General features: G+C 32.8%; 1 protein-coding gene across 1 annotated transcript; it reads right to left on the minus strand.

Annotated features, from left to right (window-relative positions):
* Nucleotides 1-13,530: 13,530 nt before the first annotated feature.
* On the minus strand, nucleotides 13,531-14,049 carry LOC107013177. The gene has a single exon (XM_015213155.1). The coding sequence runs from the start codon at nucleotides 14,047-14,049 to the stop codon at nucleotides 13,531-13,533; it is 519 nt and encodes a 172-aa protein (XP_015068641.1).
* Nucleotides 14,050-14,467: the final 418 nt, after the last annotated feature.

Consider the following 14,467-nt stretch of genomic DNA (forward strand, 5'->3'; position numbering starts at 1 on the left):
TTATTATGGATAGTTACCCGTTCTTAAACAACGTGCATGAGAGCATACATAAAAATTCTTTTACACTATCAGCGTACATTTGTACCAACAATGTTTTTGTTTTGAAAAGAATGACCAATACCAGGGCTGTGATCTTTAAGATTATCAAAGCTTACTTTAGGCCTTGAAGCAGGGGAATTTTCTTTTTTTCTTGTGAATTGAAAATGATTTGTTTTTTCTTCATACCTTTGCTTTGAGTTGATAACAACTTGACTTGGGATTTGAGTTGAATCAAACTTGTGTTTCTTCAATGTGTTTAGTTGTCTTCCTTCAGTAAATAGAACTTGATGGCAAGCAATAACTGCAAGAAGGAAAGTAAATGCATACATATGATGGATACATGCCATAATTGACTAGTTATAGGGTGATTAAAGAAATATTTGCACTAAAACTTTTGTTAAGATGAAGTGGCTGTTTATTTTTGCTTGTGAAAGAAGAAGAAAAACTCTGAAGAGAGAAAATGTGAGTGAAGAATGTTTGTTCATTTTATATTTCACCATATATATAGGCACCACCAAAGGAAGTGGTATAGTGGATCGGGGCAAAGGCAGAGCCACCTAACAGTTAGGGGTACATCCGAATCCTCTTTGGTAAAAAATTACATTATTTATACATACATGGTTAAAACAAATTTTTAGGTATAGATAGTAGATGTCGAACCCCGGTGAACTACTTCATGTGACTCTTTTTTTGAATTTTGAACCCCTTCTTGAAAATCTTTCCGCCGTTGATCATGGTAGTGCTCCTTCTGTAATTAGAGATTTCAGATTCGAGCATGAATACGAAAAAAATCCTTGTTCGGAGTGCTTCCCCCCTCCCCCACCTCCTGCTCTATGCCCACCCACCTTCAAGGAATGGGATCCTACACTACACAGATCTAAATTAGTCAAACTTTAATATAAAGTATCAAACATCGAAAAGAAACATATCAAAAAGTGCTTTTATTATATTTTATAATTGTCATTTGTTAATTTAAAATTATCTTATGGAAGCATCAATTTGGTTGATTCACGTTCCTTCAAAATCTTCGGAGAAGTCAAAATAGCCTACAATACTAATAGGAATTACTTCTTTTAAAAAAAAACACAAAAACACTAATGTATATGAGTGATCCAAACTTGCAATGCTCTTATTTTATGTAGCTTATTTGCACAGCATTCTACAAAAAGAAATATCTATTTTTTTATATATATTTTTTGCCCAATATAATTTTCTACAAAAAGAGAAATCTATTTTATACTTTGCGTCTGGATTTTGTATTTCAACTGATTCTGAAATCTCTTATACCACTAAAAAATGCTAATTATTGTTGAAATGACTTTATCCTAGATAAATTGAGTTTCAACTTTAATGCCTGTTTGAATTTTTTATCAATTATCAATGAGCTTTGAGGATAAATAACTCACTGTGAAAGATTCAATTAAATATTTTCTATTATTCTATTCAGATATTTTTATTTGTCCTTAATTTTTAAAAAGAAAAAAGGTCTTATATATCTCATGAACTTTATCATATAGAGCTGCATCTGACTCATATATATCTTTTTCCTTTAATGAAAAGTAAAAAAAAATAATTTTATTTAATCTTCTAATTATTTCCTTTTAAAAAATTTAATTCATTTGAGGTATATTTTATTCTCCTCACACATATTTTTTGACTTTTTTATTTTAATGACTAATTTAAATTTATTATTTTGATGGTCAAATTCATTTATGTTTCACTAATTCAAACTCGCATAATTATAATCAAAGAAGTTAAAAATATTTTTGTATGAAAAAAGATTGAAATATACCTCGAACTTTTTAGAAGGATAAAATATATACCCCTACATAATTTTTTAAAAAAAAAATTAAAGTAAAAAAAGGAAATGTAAAACTAAATTTTTCAATTCCGTTAAATGAAGGGTATGCGTGAGTCATTTGTATAATATTAGGATATCTATGAGTCACTTTCTTAACAAGGGATATATCAGTTCTAAATTACAAAGTTAAGGGTAAATCCTTTTCTCAATTGAAAATAAAAAGTTGCATTCTCAACACGAGTTGTGAGATTATGTCAATGATTAAGATATCAACCATATAAATAGACAGTAAAATGATAATGGATGCACACGTAAAGCAAGTGAGGCATCATATTTACAAAATTTTAGATCAAACAAAATGTTGATCAGTGAAGACAAGAAGGATTTTAAGTGTCTATCGATAAATATTTGTACTTGAAAGGATTTAAGTTTTATTTATAACATAACAGGAAAATAACTTTTGTTCTCAACATTAATTACTTAATCTCTAAATTATTTTCTAAAATATAAAAAAATATATAATAAACATAATTGTGATAAAATACTTATATTCATTATTATTTTCAAGACATACATGAATAAATAAAATGAATGGAGAAGTGTATGTTGCTCAACGCATTCACCCTTGTTGTTGTGCCAGAACATCTAATTAAGGCTCACGAACAATTACACGGAATCGATAAGATAAAAAAAATGGGCACAAGATTTAACAAAGTTCGATGGTGATGTCTGCCATCTTGGCAAAACAAGTAGAAAAAATTGCTACGATGAAATTTTTTATTTAATACTCCCTTGGTCTTATTTTATGCGAGATAGTTTAACATGATATAGAGTTTAAAAAAGAAAGAAAAATTTTAAAATTTATGGTCCAAAATGAATGATAAAAATTTGTGTGATTGTACATTGTTTCATTAAGGGTAATATAGATATTTTATAGTTAAATTGTTACTTAATATCGAAATATGTTATTTTTTTTAAGACTGGCTATTACAAAAAATAATTAGTAATGTAAAATCTAATTATGGACATTGCTTGATCTTTTCTTTAAAGATTTCTCCCTAATTTGAGGATGATGTCATTAGTGGCGCTTTATAACATATTTGGTTATCAAAAAAAATTTGGGTACATCTTGATGTTTTTATTAATATTCCAAGAATTTATGGGATATTTGAGATACCTATTTAAAAAAACATGCTACCTATATATCATATAATTTATTTAGAGTTGTGTAGCCTCCAAAAATTCTAACAAAAATAACTCGGTCTTATATAAAGTTCCACAAAATTATTGTGTCCTCTATAGTTCTAAACAATGTATAAATCTTAAGAGATACTGCAGATACTGAAACTTTGTGGTACTCTATATGACATGTTTAATTTGAATTGGATTTCTACAAAGTGTGTTCGATTTGAATAAGGATTCTTGTAGGGTACTCAAATCTAAGCCCTAGTTCATGCTTATATAAAGAGTATTATATTTTCTTTAAGAGTCTGTCACGACCCAAAGTACACCCTAGACGTGACATGGGGTATAAGACCCCAAGAGACCTTACGCAAGTCACTTAGCACACATCATACAAGATAATACAATTTAAAAAGTTCAAGAGATAGCATTTCATATAAAAAAAAAATTCAATCAAAGCAGAAGTCTAGCATTTTTCTCAATAAGTCATCTAATACATAATAAGAAATTAAGAATAGTGATTGTGACGTAATTCATACATCACATATCAAGTATGAAACTGAAATACATAAGCTGTAAAAATGATATCGTCCTCGAAGCATGAGGACTCACCAAGTCTCAAATCTCTAATGCAATCAAATAGCCACTAACGGAAGGAGAAGAATCGTCAAGCCCTACTGTAGAGAAACAAATGTAGACACAAGTATGCATTAGTATGAGGGGAATGCAATAAAACATGATACATGATCACAATGGAACATAATAAAAAAAAATATGGAATGCATGACCAAGTTAAAACATAATAAAATCATGTATAAAGATTCATAAAACATGAACATGGTTAATGCATCTTTAAATCATAAAAGGAATCTTTATAAAACATTAGTAATTAACTTAGTTCATTTTGTGGGAAGTTTACTAGTTAACCGACATATAGACCATGAAAGTTAAAACATAGAATTGATTGTCTATCCCACACCAAAAAGGGATGTCCTATTTGCCAAGGTAAGGACCATAGACTTCTAGATTACGTGAATCCACTAGCTACTGTCTATCTCAGACAATCATCCTATGGTGGCACATAGGTATGGGTTAAGTAGATTACTACTAGAAACCCCGGCCTCAAGCTACGGGAGAACTTTCATCTCAATATCTTCTTGGTGCTATGGATAAATCTCACGAAATAGTCGTTGATCTGAACTTGTCTTATCATTATGAGACATGGGTATTCACTACTTGTCTTATCATAGGATAGCTCCATACACCGTACGTGAGAAAACCTTTCACCATCTATGATCTGTTCATAATAGCTTTTAAGGCCCATAATCATTCACTTCGTGCTAGAAATGTCCTACTTCTAATGTAAATAGTCTTGAAAGTGTGATCTATAATCATTGGTAACATATCCGGATTTCATACTAATCAAGACCTAATTTAGAAAAATATTCCGAAAAGTATTGAGAAAAAATTTAGATGTCATTCATGTCATGTGTCCGAACTTCATAGAAAATAAAGATACCTTCATACATAAACTTACTTGAGTCATAAACATTACTTTCATAAAAACATATTCATATATTTAAGCTTCTTCATAAATTCATGTAAATAAGGGTTCACAGTTAAAATTCATAGATCAATGCATGGGTTCACATGGAATTGGTTGAAAAGTATGTAATTAAGTCTAAATCATCAAATAAGACCATAATAAAGCAATTGAAACAATACAAATAGAACCCATGAGGAATTGATTAAAAGTCTAATCAAATCTTGAAAAATTGAATCGGACAATTGATGAAACTTTGGGGACTCAATGGGGGAATTGAACTCATTAATGAACTCCTTACATACCTTGATTGTAGCCCTAAGCAATAATGAAGAAATGAGACTTGAACTTGAAGAGCCCTAGCTTCTTCTTCTTCGTTGATCTAGAGAGAAGATTTTTGGAAAGGATGAATTCGGTCAAGTTTAGAAAATTTAGGAATATGAATTGAAATTGGTATTTTAGGACTTAATTCACTTGTATAGGCCTTGAAATAAGGTTTAAAATGATGTATTTTGGGGTACCAAATACTTTGGGAAAAGACCACAATGACTCTAACTTAAAAACTAATGAGGTGACTTAGAAGAGAGGTTTCACAAGTCATCTATGGCTTTACGGATCGTATATCTAGTCGTGAAGCTTCACCTGACCGAAAGTGATTCAGTAAAATGGGCATAAATTTTTACTCCAAACTTGCAATGAGGAAAACTTGGCGTTAAAAAGAGAACTGAAAGACCTTGAATTTGATAGGTCATGGGTCATCTCATTCATTTTGTGCTGAAAGATATGATCATTTGCAATTGACCTAAAATTCAAAGTCTAATAAGTTTCTTTCATGGACGACTTCTCTGTCCGTGTAAAGCTTCACAAACCGTCTAGCCATTTGTGGTCCTTCAGAGTAACCTTGGGTGCAACCTCATTGTTTGGGTGATTTGTACGGACCCCTAGACGGGCCTTCCAAGTCACCACGGCCCGTCTAGGGCATCGTCCAGGTGACTACTTCCTAGGGGCAATCCTGGATGGTCTCACGATGCCCTTACCTAGTCGTGGACCCCTAAACGGTCCATCTAATATGACGTGAAGGGTCTATTTCAGGTTCGTGAACTTGCCTCTTTCCCCTTTTTTGCCCTTTATCGAAGTTTGTGCTCTTATAGAGGCATCTCGAATATTCAGCATATTCAGCGCATATTCATAAAAAGGTCAAATCAAAATCATCCTAGTAGAGAAATACGCCACCAATTGCCTTCGAATATGAAAAAATCTTTTTATGAGAGAAGAATCAAGGGATCGGAGGAACAAAATTGTACCCGCACTATTTATCAATACATATTCATGTTTGTTCATTTTTTTTTTTATTGTAATTTATTTTTTGTCATCGTGGGATTTGGATTTGCCCTCTCTCATGGATCAAATTTGTAAACCCACCTTAACAAAACTACAAAGGTGGAAGAATGAGTGTCTCAAGTCTCGTCTTAGTTTCAACAAGTCTACACTCCGACTAGCCTTGTAGTAGGGGTCATTTGTAGACATTAAAATTTTTTGAAACTCTACAAGATGTGTTTAATTTCATTTAAGATTTTTAAAAGTTACTCAACCCTAAACCCTATTTCATGGTCATATAAAGGATATTATATTCCCTTTTAAGAGACATGAAATATTCCACAAATTCATCAAATAGACATAAAAATGTCAAATCAAATTCCTATCAAGAAATATGTCACTAATGGCCCTTGAATATGGAGAAGTTGTTTATGAGAAAAGAACCAAGGGAGAAACAAATTATCTCCGCACTATTGATCAATAAAATATTCATGTTTCTTCATATTCTTTTATAATTATAATTTATTTTCTATATTTTAAAATTTGTTGTAAATAAAGACACCTAGAGGATATAGAACCGAAAGTACATACAGCGACATAAATAAAACTTTATTCAATTTAATTTCTATAGTACCATATCAATTTTGTTACATCAATTCTTTTTTTCTTTTTTTTTAAGTAGATCTTTGCGTGGACTTCAATAGATTATATGCATTTCGAGAAAATGTAAAACTTTAGGCTTATAGAACATAAAATGGTAACTAGGGGTGGACATAGCTTAATGTTATTTGGAGTTATTTGAATCTTGTTTTGTTTGTAATATTTCACTAAAATTACAATTAATAAAAATTCAAAATAATAAAAATATAAGAGACTTAATATTATAAAATTTAAAATTAAATTCACAAAATTTAAATTTCGACTACGTTTGGTTCAGCTAGCCACCTCACCACTGAAAGTCAAAAGAAAAAGACATGATTATTTTTTAATACTCCCCACTTGATTGTGCTCAATTTTTTGTGTGGATGGTTTATATGCAATGCAAGCTTTGACTCTTTCCACTTAAGCAATTCAAGAGAATTACGTCTTTTGTTTATGTATTAAGCTTTTGAGGGAGATTATGACTATAAAATTAGTGCTTAAAAGTTATAATTATTCCAAATTAATGATAACAATCATGATTCGTTTTTCAAATGTATCAAACAAATATCTGACAAAATATCTTAATCTTTAATTTAAGTCTGATGGAGAAGGAACTTCATATCCTTCATTGCATTTTCCTAGTTTATTAGGATTTTATCATGTTTGTGCCTTGTTCATCAAGAAGTTGCAATCAACATATTGATTTACTTTTCTTCGTATCTATATAATGAGGAATAAATTTTACGTTTATACCCTCCAACTTAGAATATGCACATGTAAACACTTAAACTTGTATATAATAGAATAAGTAAACACACCAGTCTACATGGCAGAATACACAAAGGACGCCACGTAGGACAAATATTGACACGTAGGACGCCTTGTAGGATATGTATGTCAATTTATTCAACTCTATACAAGTTAAAGTGCCTACTTGTGCGCATACAAAATTGAAGGACATAAATATGATTTGAAGCCAAGTTAAAGGGTATACTTATGTATTATGCCGTTTGTATAATTGCGCTTTATAACAAACTTTATGTTTGCTATGACTATTAATATGTCTATATTTATAAAAGAAGAAATTGTATAATCTGTTTCTGTATACATATACAAAAGAATTAATTGTATAATTTGTGTATTTATAAAGCGGGAAAGAGAAAAAGACAAAAGAAAACTGGACAGGGAAAAATTTGTATTTATATAATCATAAGTATATAGGATAAAAATATATGTATTTATATTTGTATATACAATTTTCTCTCAGTTTAATATAAACACAAACACAATTTATATATTTGTGTTTGTATAAAGTGAGAAAGGCGAGTGAGATTCTCTGAGGAGAGACGAACGAAAAAATATGTCTATATACAACTCGCTTTGTACAAACACAAACACATTTTATATATTTGTGTTTGTAAAAAGTGAGAAAGGCGAGGGAGAGACAGCGCAGCGAGAAACGAGAGTGGCGAGGGAGAAATTCAAGGAAAGAGGCGAGGGAGAGACAGCCCAGCAAGAAACGAGATTGGCGAGCGAGAAATTCAAGAAAAGAGGCGAATGACAACAATTTGCTATGGATTATAATTAAATCAAAGTGTAATTATGATGTTTAATTTGAACTAGTAATTTTCTATTTTATGCAATTTTCCCTATACGGATAAAAGTCTCGTTATATTTATAGCATCCTTTCATGCTCCATAATTCATAAATCTTAATACCAGGAAGTATTTTGTATTTTACTAAGTGGACACAAATTCAAATTAATGATAAAGGAAATCAAATCTAAGATATTTTTCCCTGAATGGTGCTTTAATTTTTTTTATTTCCCTTTTTTTCTGCCCTGATACTAATGTCAGTTTTGATTTTGCTTCTCCTTGAGTTAATAGTATTTTTTGTCCCTTAATTATTGATAAATTTAAACATTTATGGCATTTAATTAAATATATAAAAAATTAATTAACTAAATTATGTATTTAAATTATTTTTTTGTGAATATTCATAAATGTATCGTAATTATTACTCTTTTAATTACGTATTTAATCATGTGAGTTATTAAATTGTTATATTATTTTATATTTGACGATAATATAGATCGATAAATAGTCAAATATAACATATTTTCTATATACAAAGACCAAATTATATTTCAAGTAACTAAAGATAAATGTTAGAGGTATCACTACTAAAACAATTACTACTATTTTCCTATTAAAAATATTCAATGGTTATTTTAATAGATATCTTAATTAAATTGATGAGAAAATTAAAAATTGTAATCTTTTTGCACAAAAAATTAGGAAGTTTGCTCACTATTTAAGTGAGAATTTATTTCTCATCATGCATTTTTGAATTAATTCAAAGGAAAATAAATGAAAAGATCATATGTTATAACATAAATTTTTCACTAATCCGTTACCGGATTTACCGGAAAAACATGAGTTCGATTAGCAATAGTATTGTATAAATCATCCAGCTTACAAGATCTAAAAGAGAAATTTACCAATAACTAATTATAGACAAAAAGTGCTTTGAATATATAATATTTTTCTGATCTAAAGTGCACCTACCACTAATGAAAGCAATTCATTTACTATTGGATGGCTGTTGGCTACTGGTAGTTGAAATGAAGTTCAATCATTTCAAGTGATATATATATATATATATATGTATATATATATATATATATGTATATATATATATGTGTGTGTGTGTATATATATATATATGTATATATATATATATATATCTTATTTCTATCTTATTTCTGCATAGCAAGAGTATATATAGGAAATACAAGGAATCAAAACCTAACAAACTAACAGCTGTCCTACTTTAATTGGCTAACTTGTAACAAACTATTATTTACAATTAACAAACTATTATTTACAATTAATTAAACATAAATGAGATAATATTTACAATAAGAAAACGTGGAAGGTTCTGAATTGATGCCAGCTGTTGAGGCCACCTGTCTTTCTTCAATCTTCATTCTTCATTTTTCTCTTTTCAATATCTATGTCGGAAATATTCTTCTTCTTCATAATACAACTTGTGCTATCTTTCATCTCTAATGGATTGCCATCAGCTGTAATTCCAACCCCCCCCCCCCTCAAATTGGAGGGGGAGGAACGAACTCCCAATTTGCGTAACAGAAGATGGTGAGAGGTACCTGTAAGTGGCTTAGTAAAAAGATCTGCTAGCTGGGAAGACGAAGGGAGAAATGATAAAGAAATCAAACCAGCAAGATATTGTTGTCGAACGAAGTGGCAATCTAAGTCAACATGCTTCGTCCGTTCATGAAAAACAGGATTTTTAGCGATATGAATTGCTGCCTGGCTATCGGAATGAAGAGAAATGGGTAGAGTAGGAGGCAGTGTAAGATCCGAAAGAAGACGGACCAGCCATGTTAACTCAGCAACAACACGACGCATAGACCTATACTCTGCTTCGGCAGAGGAAAGTGAAAGAGAAGGTTGCTTTTTCGATTTCCAAGAAATTGGACTACCACCGAGGCTAATGTAGAAACCACTGACCGACCTGCGAGAGTCAGGACAAGTGGCCCAGTCAGAGTCACAAAAAGCCAATAAGGTGAAGGAAGGGGAAGAATTAAGGAAAATCCCTAAGCCAGGGTCGGAGAGAAGATACCGAAGGACATGATAAGCAGCCAAGAGATGGGCGTGATGAGGGCGTTGCATATATTGACTAAGATGCTGAACGGAAAAGGAGATGCCAGGCCGTGTGTGATTGAGAAAGTTGAGTTGTCCAATAAGTCGGCGATAACCAGTGACATCAGAAAAGGGACAACCCATATCAGATTGTAATTTCTGGGAGGGATCCAAAGGGGAAGGAGCGGGTTTGAGTCCAAGGCACTGATATTCGGACAAGAGCTCCAAGATGAACTTGCGTTGATTAAGAATCAAACCATGTGGTTCCCTGATAACTTCAATATCCAAAAAATAATGTAAGTCTCCCAAATCTTTGATTTTAAATTCTGAGTCCAAGAATGATTTTAAAGCATCTAGTTCTGCCTTGTTGTTGCCTGTAAGTAGAATGTCATCAACGTAGACGGCTAGGATGGAAATGGAAGAATCATGGCACTTGTAAAATAGTGAATAATCATTGAGTGAGTGAGTAAAGCCTTTAAACTGCAAGGCTGAAGTCAGACGAGCATACCACTATCGTGAGGCTTGTTTTAATCCGTAAAGAAACTTCTTTAAACGACAAACTTGAGTAGGATCATCTACTTTCAAACCAGCTGGAAATTTCATGTAGACTTCCTCATCTAACTCACTATGAAGAAATGTGTTATTAACGTCTAATTGATATAACCCCCACCCCTTCTTAATGGCAATAGCAAGCAAACAACGTATTGTAGTAATCTTGACGACAGGGCTGAAAGTTTCTGTAAAATCAATGTCATCTTTTTGAAAATCACCTCGTACAACCAACCTAGCCTTTAATCTCTCGACAGTACCAAACGGATTGAGCTTAACTTTGTATACCCATTTAGTAGGCAAAGCTTTCTTTCCCGGAGGTAATGAGACCCCGTCCCAAGTGTTATTACTGATCAAAGCCTCTAGCTCCTTAGTCATAGCATCCTTCCAACCCGGATATAAAATAGCTTGGGTAAAAGAAGTAGGTTCTTAAATATGGGATAAAGAAGTGATATAATTCTTGTTAGAGTGAGATAATGCAGAGAAAGCAAAAAGAGAAACAGGTGAAGGGGAAGAGAAACAAATATCAGACACAGGAGAAAGATGGACACTATTGCAAACATAATCTTGTAGGTAGGCTGGAGTCTTAACAGATCTAGTGGATTTTCGTAAAACAATAGGATTTGGAGAAGAAATAGAAGGAGTAGAAACAGGGGAATGGGAGACAGGAATAACAGGAACAGGAGGAGCAGATGTATGAGATGAAAAATCAGGCTCATAAAAAGCTTGAGGAATGTCAAAAGGAAACAGAGAAACAGGGGGCTGAATAGCAGCAAACGGGTAAATGTCTTCATGTAATTTAACATCCCTCGAAACAAAACACTTCTGAGAAATGAGACTTAACAATTTGTAACCTTTTTTGCCAAAAGGATATCCAAGAAAAACACAAGGCTCAGCCCTTGGTGCTAATTTAGATCTTCCCTGGGAAAGAGTAGAGGCAAAAGCAAGACACCCAAAACACTTTAAACGAGAGTAAGAAGGAGGATGGTGAAACAATCTTTCATAAGGTGTTTTGAAAAAGAACAACTTAGTGGGGCACCTATTAATCAAGTAAGTGGTTGCCATAAGAGCATCCCCCCAAAATTTATGTAGGAGATGGGACTGAAAAAGAAGGGCTCGACATATTTTCGATAAATGTCTGTGTTTTCTTTCAGCCACACCATTTTGTTGTGGTGTGGCGACACAAGAGGTTTGATGGATGATCCCTTGGGAGGATAGGAATTTAGAATTATCACAACCGGCACCTAATTCCCAAGCATTATCCGATCTAATGATTTTGATTTTTTTTGAAATTGTCTTTCTATCACAGCAAGGAAGGACTTAAGAATGGTGAATGCATTGCTTTTAGTAGTTAGCAAGAAAGTCCAAGTTCCTATACTAAAGTCATCTACGATGGTCAAAATATATCGATATCCATCATAAGTAGGTGTTTGGAAAGGTCCCTATGTATCAATATGAATTAAGTCAAAAATTTGCTTAGAAGAAATATGACTTGTGGGAAAAGGGAGTTTGTGTTGTCTTTCTAAGGGGCAAATAGAACATGGCACAGAAAACTTAGAAACAACAGAAACTGGAATTCCATTTATATGCTGAATATTTAAAAGAGGGATATGACCCAATCTTACATGCCATAATCTACTTTTAACATCATTACAAGAAATACAAGATAAACTGGATGTAACATTCTTGAAGGAATGAGAACTACAACTAGAATTTATAAAAGAAAGAGCAGCTGGAAGCCTATTCTTGAGGACATAGAGACCATTCTGATTTTCACCAAGGAGCATTGGGCTCTTCATTGAAGGGCCCTGCATGAAACAATGTGAAGAGGTAAAAATTAACATCTTAGAAAGTTGTTTGCACAACAAATGGACAGACAAGAGGTTGAAGTGAAAACTGGGCACAAATAAAACATTGTGAATGATAAGATTAGAGAAAAGTTTCACAGAACCTGAATGTGAGACCTCAACCCTTTGGGAATTAGGCAAATTAACACAAATTGATTTAGGCAAAGGTTCAAAATTGAAGAAGAAATCCTTGTTATAGCTTATGTGTTCACTTGCACCTGAGTCTATTATCCAAGTTTGCCTAGTGTAGTTGGTAGGATCAACCTGTAAATTTAAAGAAAAAGGACTAGGACATAGGGTTATACCAGCACAATTAACAGATGCTGTGACTTCAGAGACATTGTTGCTTTGATCACTGTTTTTCATATTTTGAAGCATTTGCATCACCTGTGCTAACTGGTCAGTTGAGAGTAATTTTCCTTGTTCTGTTGAGTCCACATCAGCCATGAGAGAATTTCCAGAAAAACTCATTTGAGGTGACAGCATGTCCCTGAACAGAATTCTAAAAATTTTGCTGCCTAGTAAATTTAAAATTAGGTGGAAAGCCATATAGCTTATAGCATTTCTCAATAAGATGCCCTGCTTTCTTACAATATTTGCATAAAAGAGTTGATTTCTCAGCATCATAAGGAACTCTCTGACCCCTGAAATCAGTAGAAATAGACCTTTGACTAACATTTGTTTGACTTGTCGCAATAAAAGAAGAGGATTCTCCAGGAAATTTTGGGATATTTTGCAACTCTCTTTGCTTCTCCTCCTGAATCAACAGTGCATAAGCATTTGAAATAGAGGGTAAGGGTGAGATCATGAGTATGTTACCTCTGGCAGCACAATAAGACTCATTGAGTCCCATTAAAAATTGAACTAGACGTTCATCTTGTTTAGCCCTAATGTTTTTCTCTTTTGCTCCACAGGAACACACACAAGAGCAAATAGTAAAAGAGTCTAAGTATCCAATTCATCCCAGAGTCGCTTAATCCTGGTATAGTAAGCAGCAATATCAGATGACCCTTGGACAAGGTCACTCAGTTCCTTTTGAAGCTGGAAAAGATGAGGGCCAGAGCTCTGACCAAACATGTCTTCTAATTCTGCCCAAATATCTTTAGCAGTGGAGTAATACAAGACACTTTCAGAAATTTCTCTAGAAAGAGAGTTCAATAACCAAGAAATTACCATGTTGTTAGATCTGGACCAAGCTCGATGGAGGTCTATTCCTACTTCAGGTTCCACAGTCGATCCATCAATGAAACCAGATTTGTTCTTAGCAGTCAAGGCTATCCACATCCCTCTCTTCCATCCACCAAAGCTCTTGCCATCAAAAACAGTATTGACTAGCAAAGTACCAGGAGAATCAGAAGTTGATATGAAGTAAGGATGAGCAGGGTTAATCAATTCAGAAGAGGATATATTGACAGTAGGAAGGGGAACTGTAGTCCCAGTAGCTATTTCAGAGGTTTCTACCATGATAAAACTGAGAAAAAATAGAGATTAGAGCTCTTGCTCTGATACCATGAATGAATAACCGAAGAAAGATTAAGATGAAATTTTCTGTCTATCTTATTTCTACATAGCAAGAGTATATATAGGAAATACAAGGAATCAAAACCTAACAAACTAACAGCTGTCCTACTTTAATTGGCTAACTTGTAACAAACTATTATTTACAATTAACAAACTATTATTTACAATTAATTAAACATAAATGAGATAATATTTACAATAAGAAAACGTGGAAGGTTCTGAATTGATGCCAGCTGTTGAGGCCACCTGTCTTTCTTCAATCTTCATTCTTCATTTTTCTCTTTTCAATATCTATGTCGGAAATATTCTTCTTCTTCATAATACAACTTGTGCTATCTTTCATCTCTAATGGATTGCCATC

This window comes from Solanum pennellii, chromosome 3 (assembly GCF_001406875.1).
Source record: "Solanum pennellii chromosome 3, SPENNV200".
NCBI classification, from domain to species: domain Eukaryota; kingdom Viridiplantae; phylum Streptophyta; class Magnoliopsida; order Solanales; family Solanaceae; genus Solanum; species Solanum pennellii.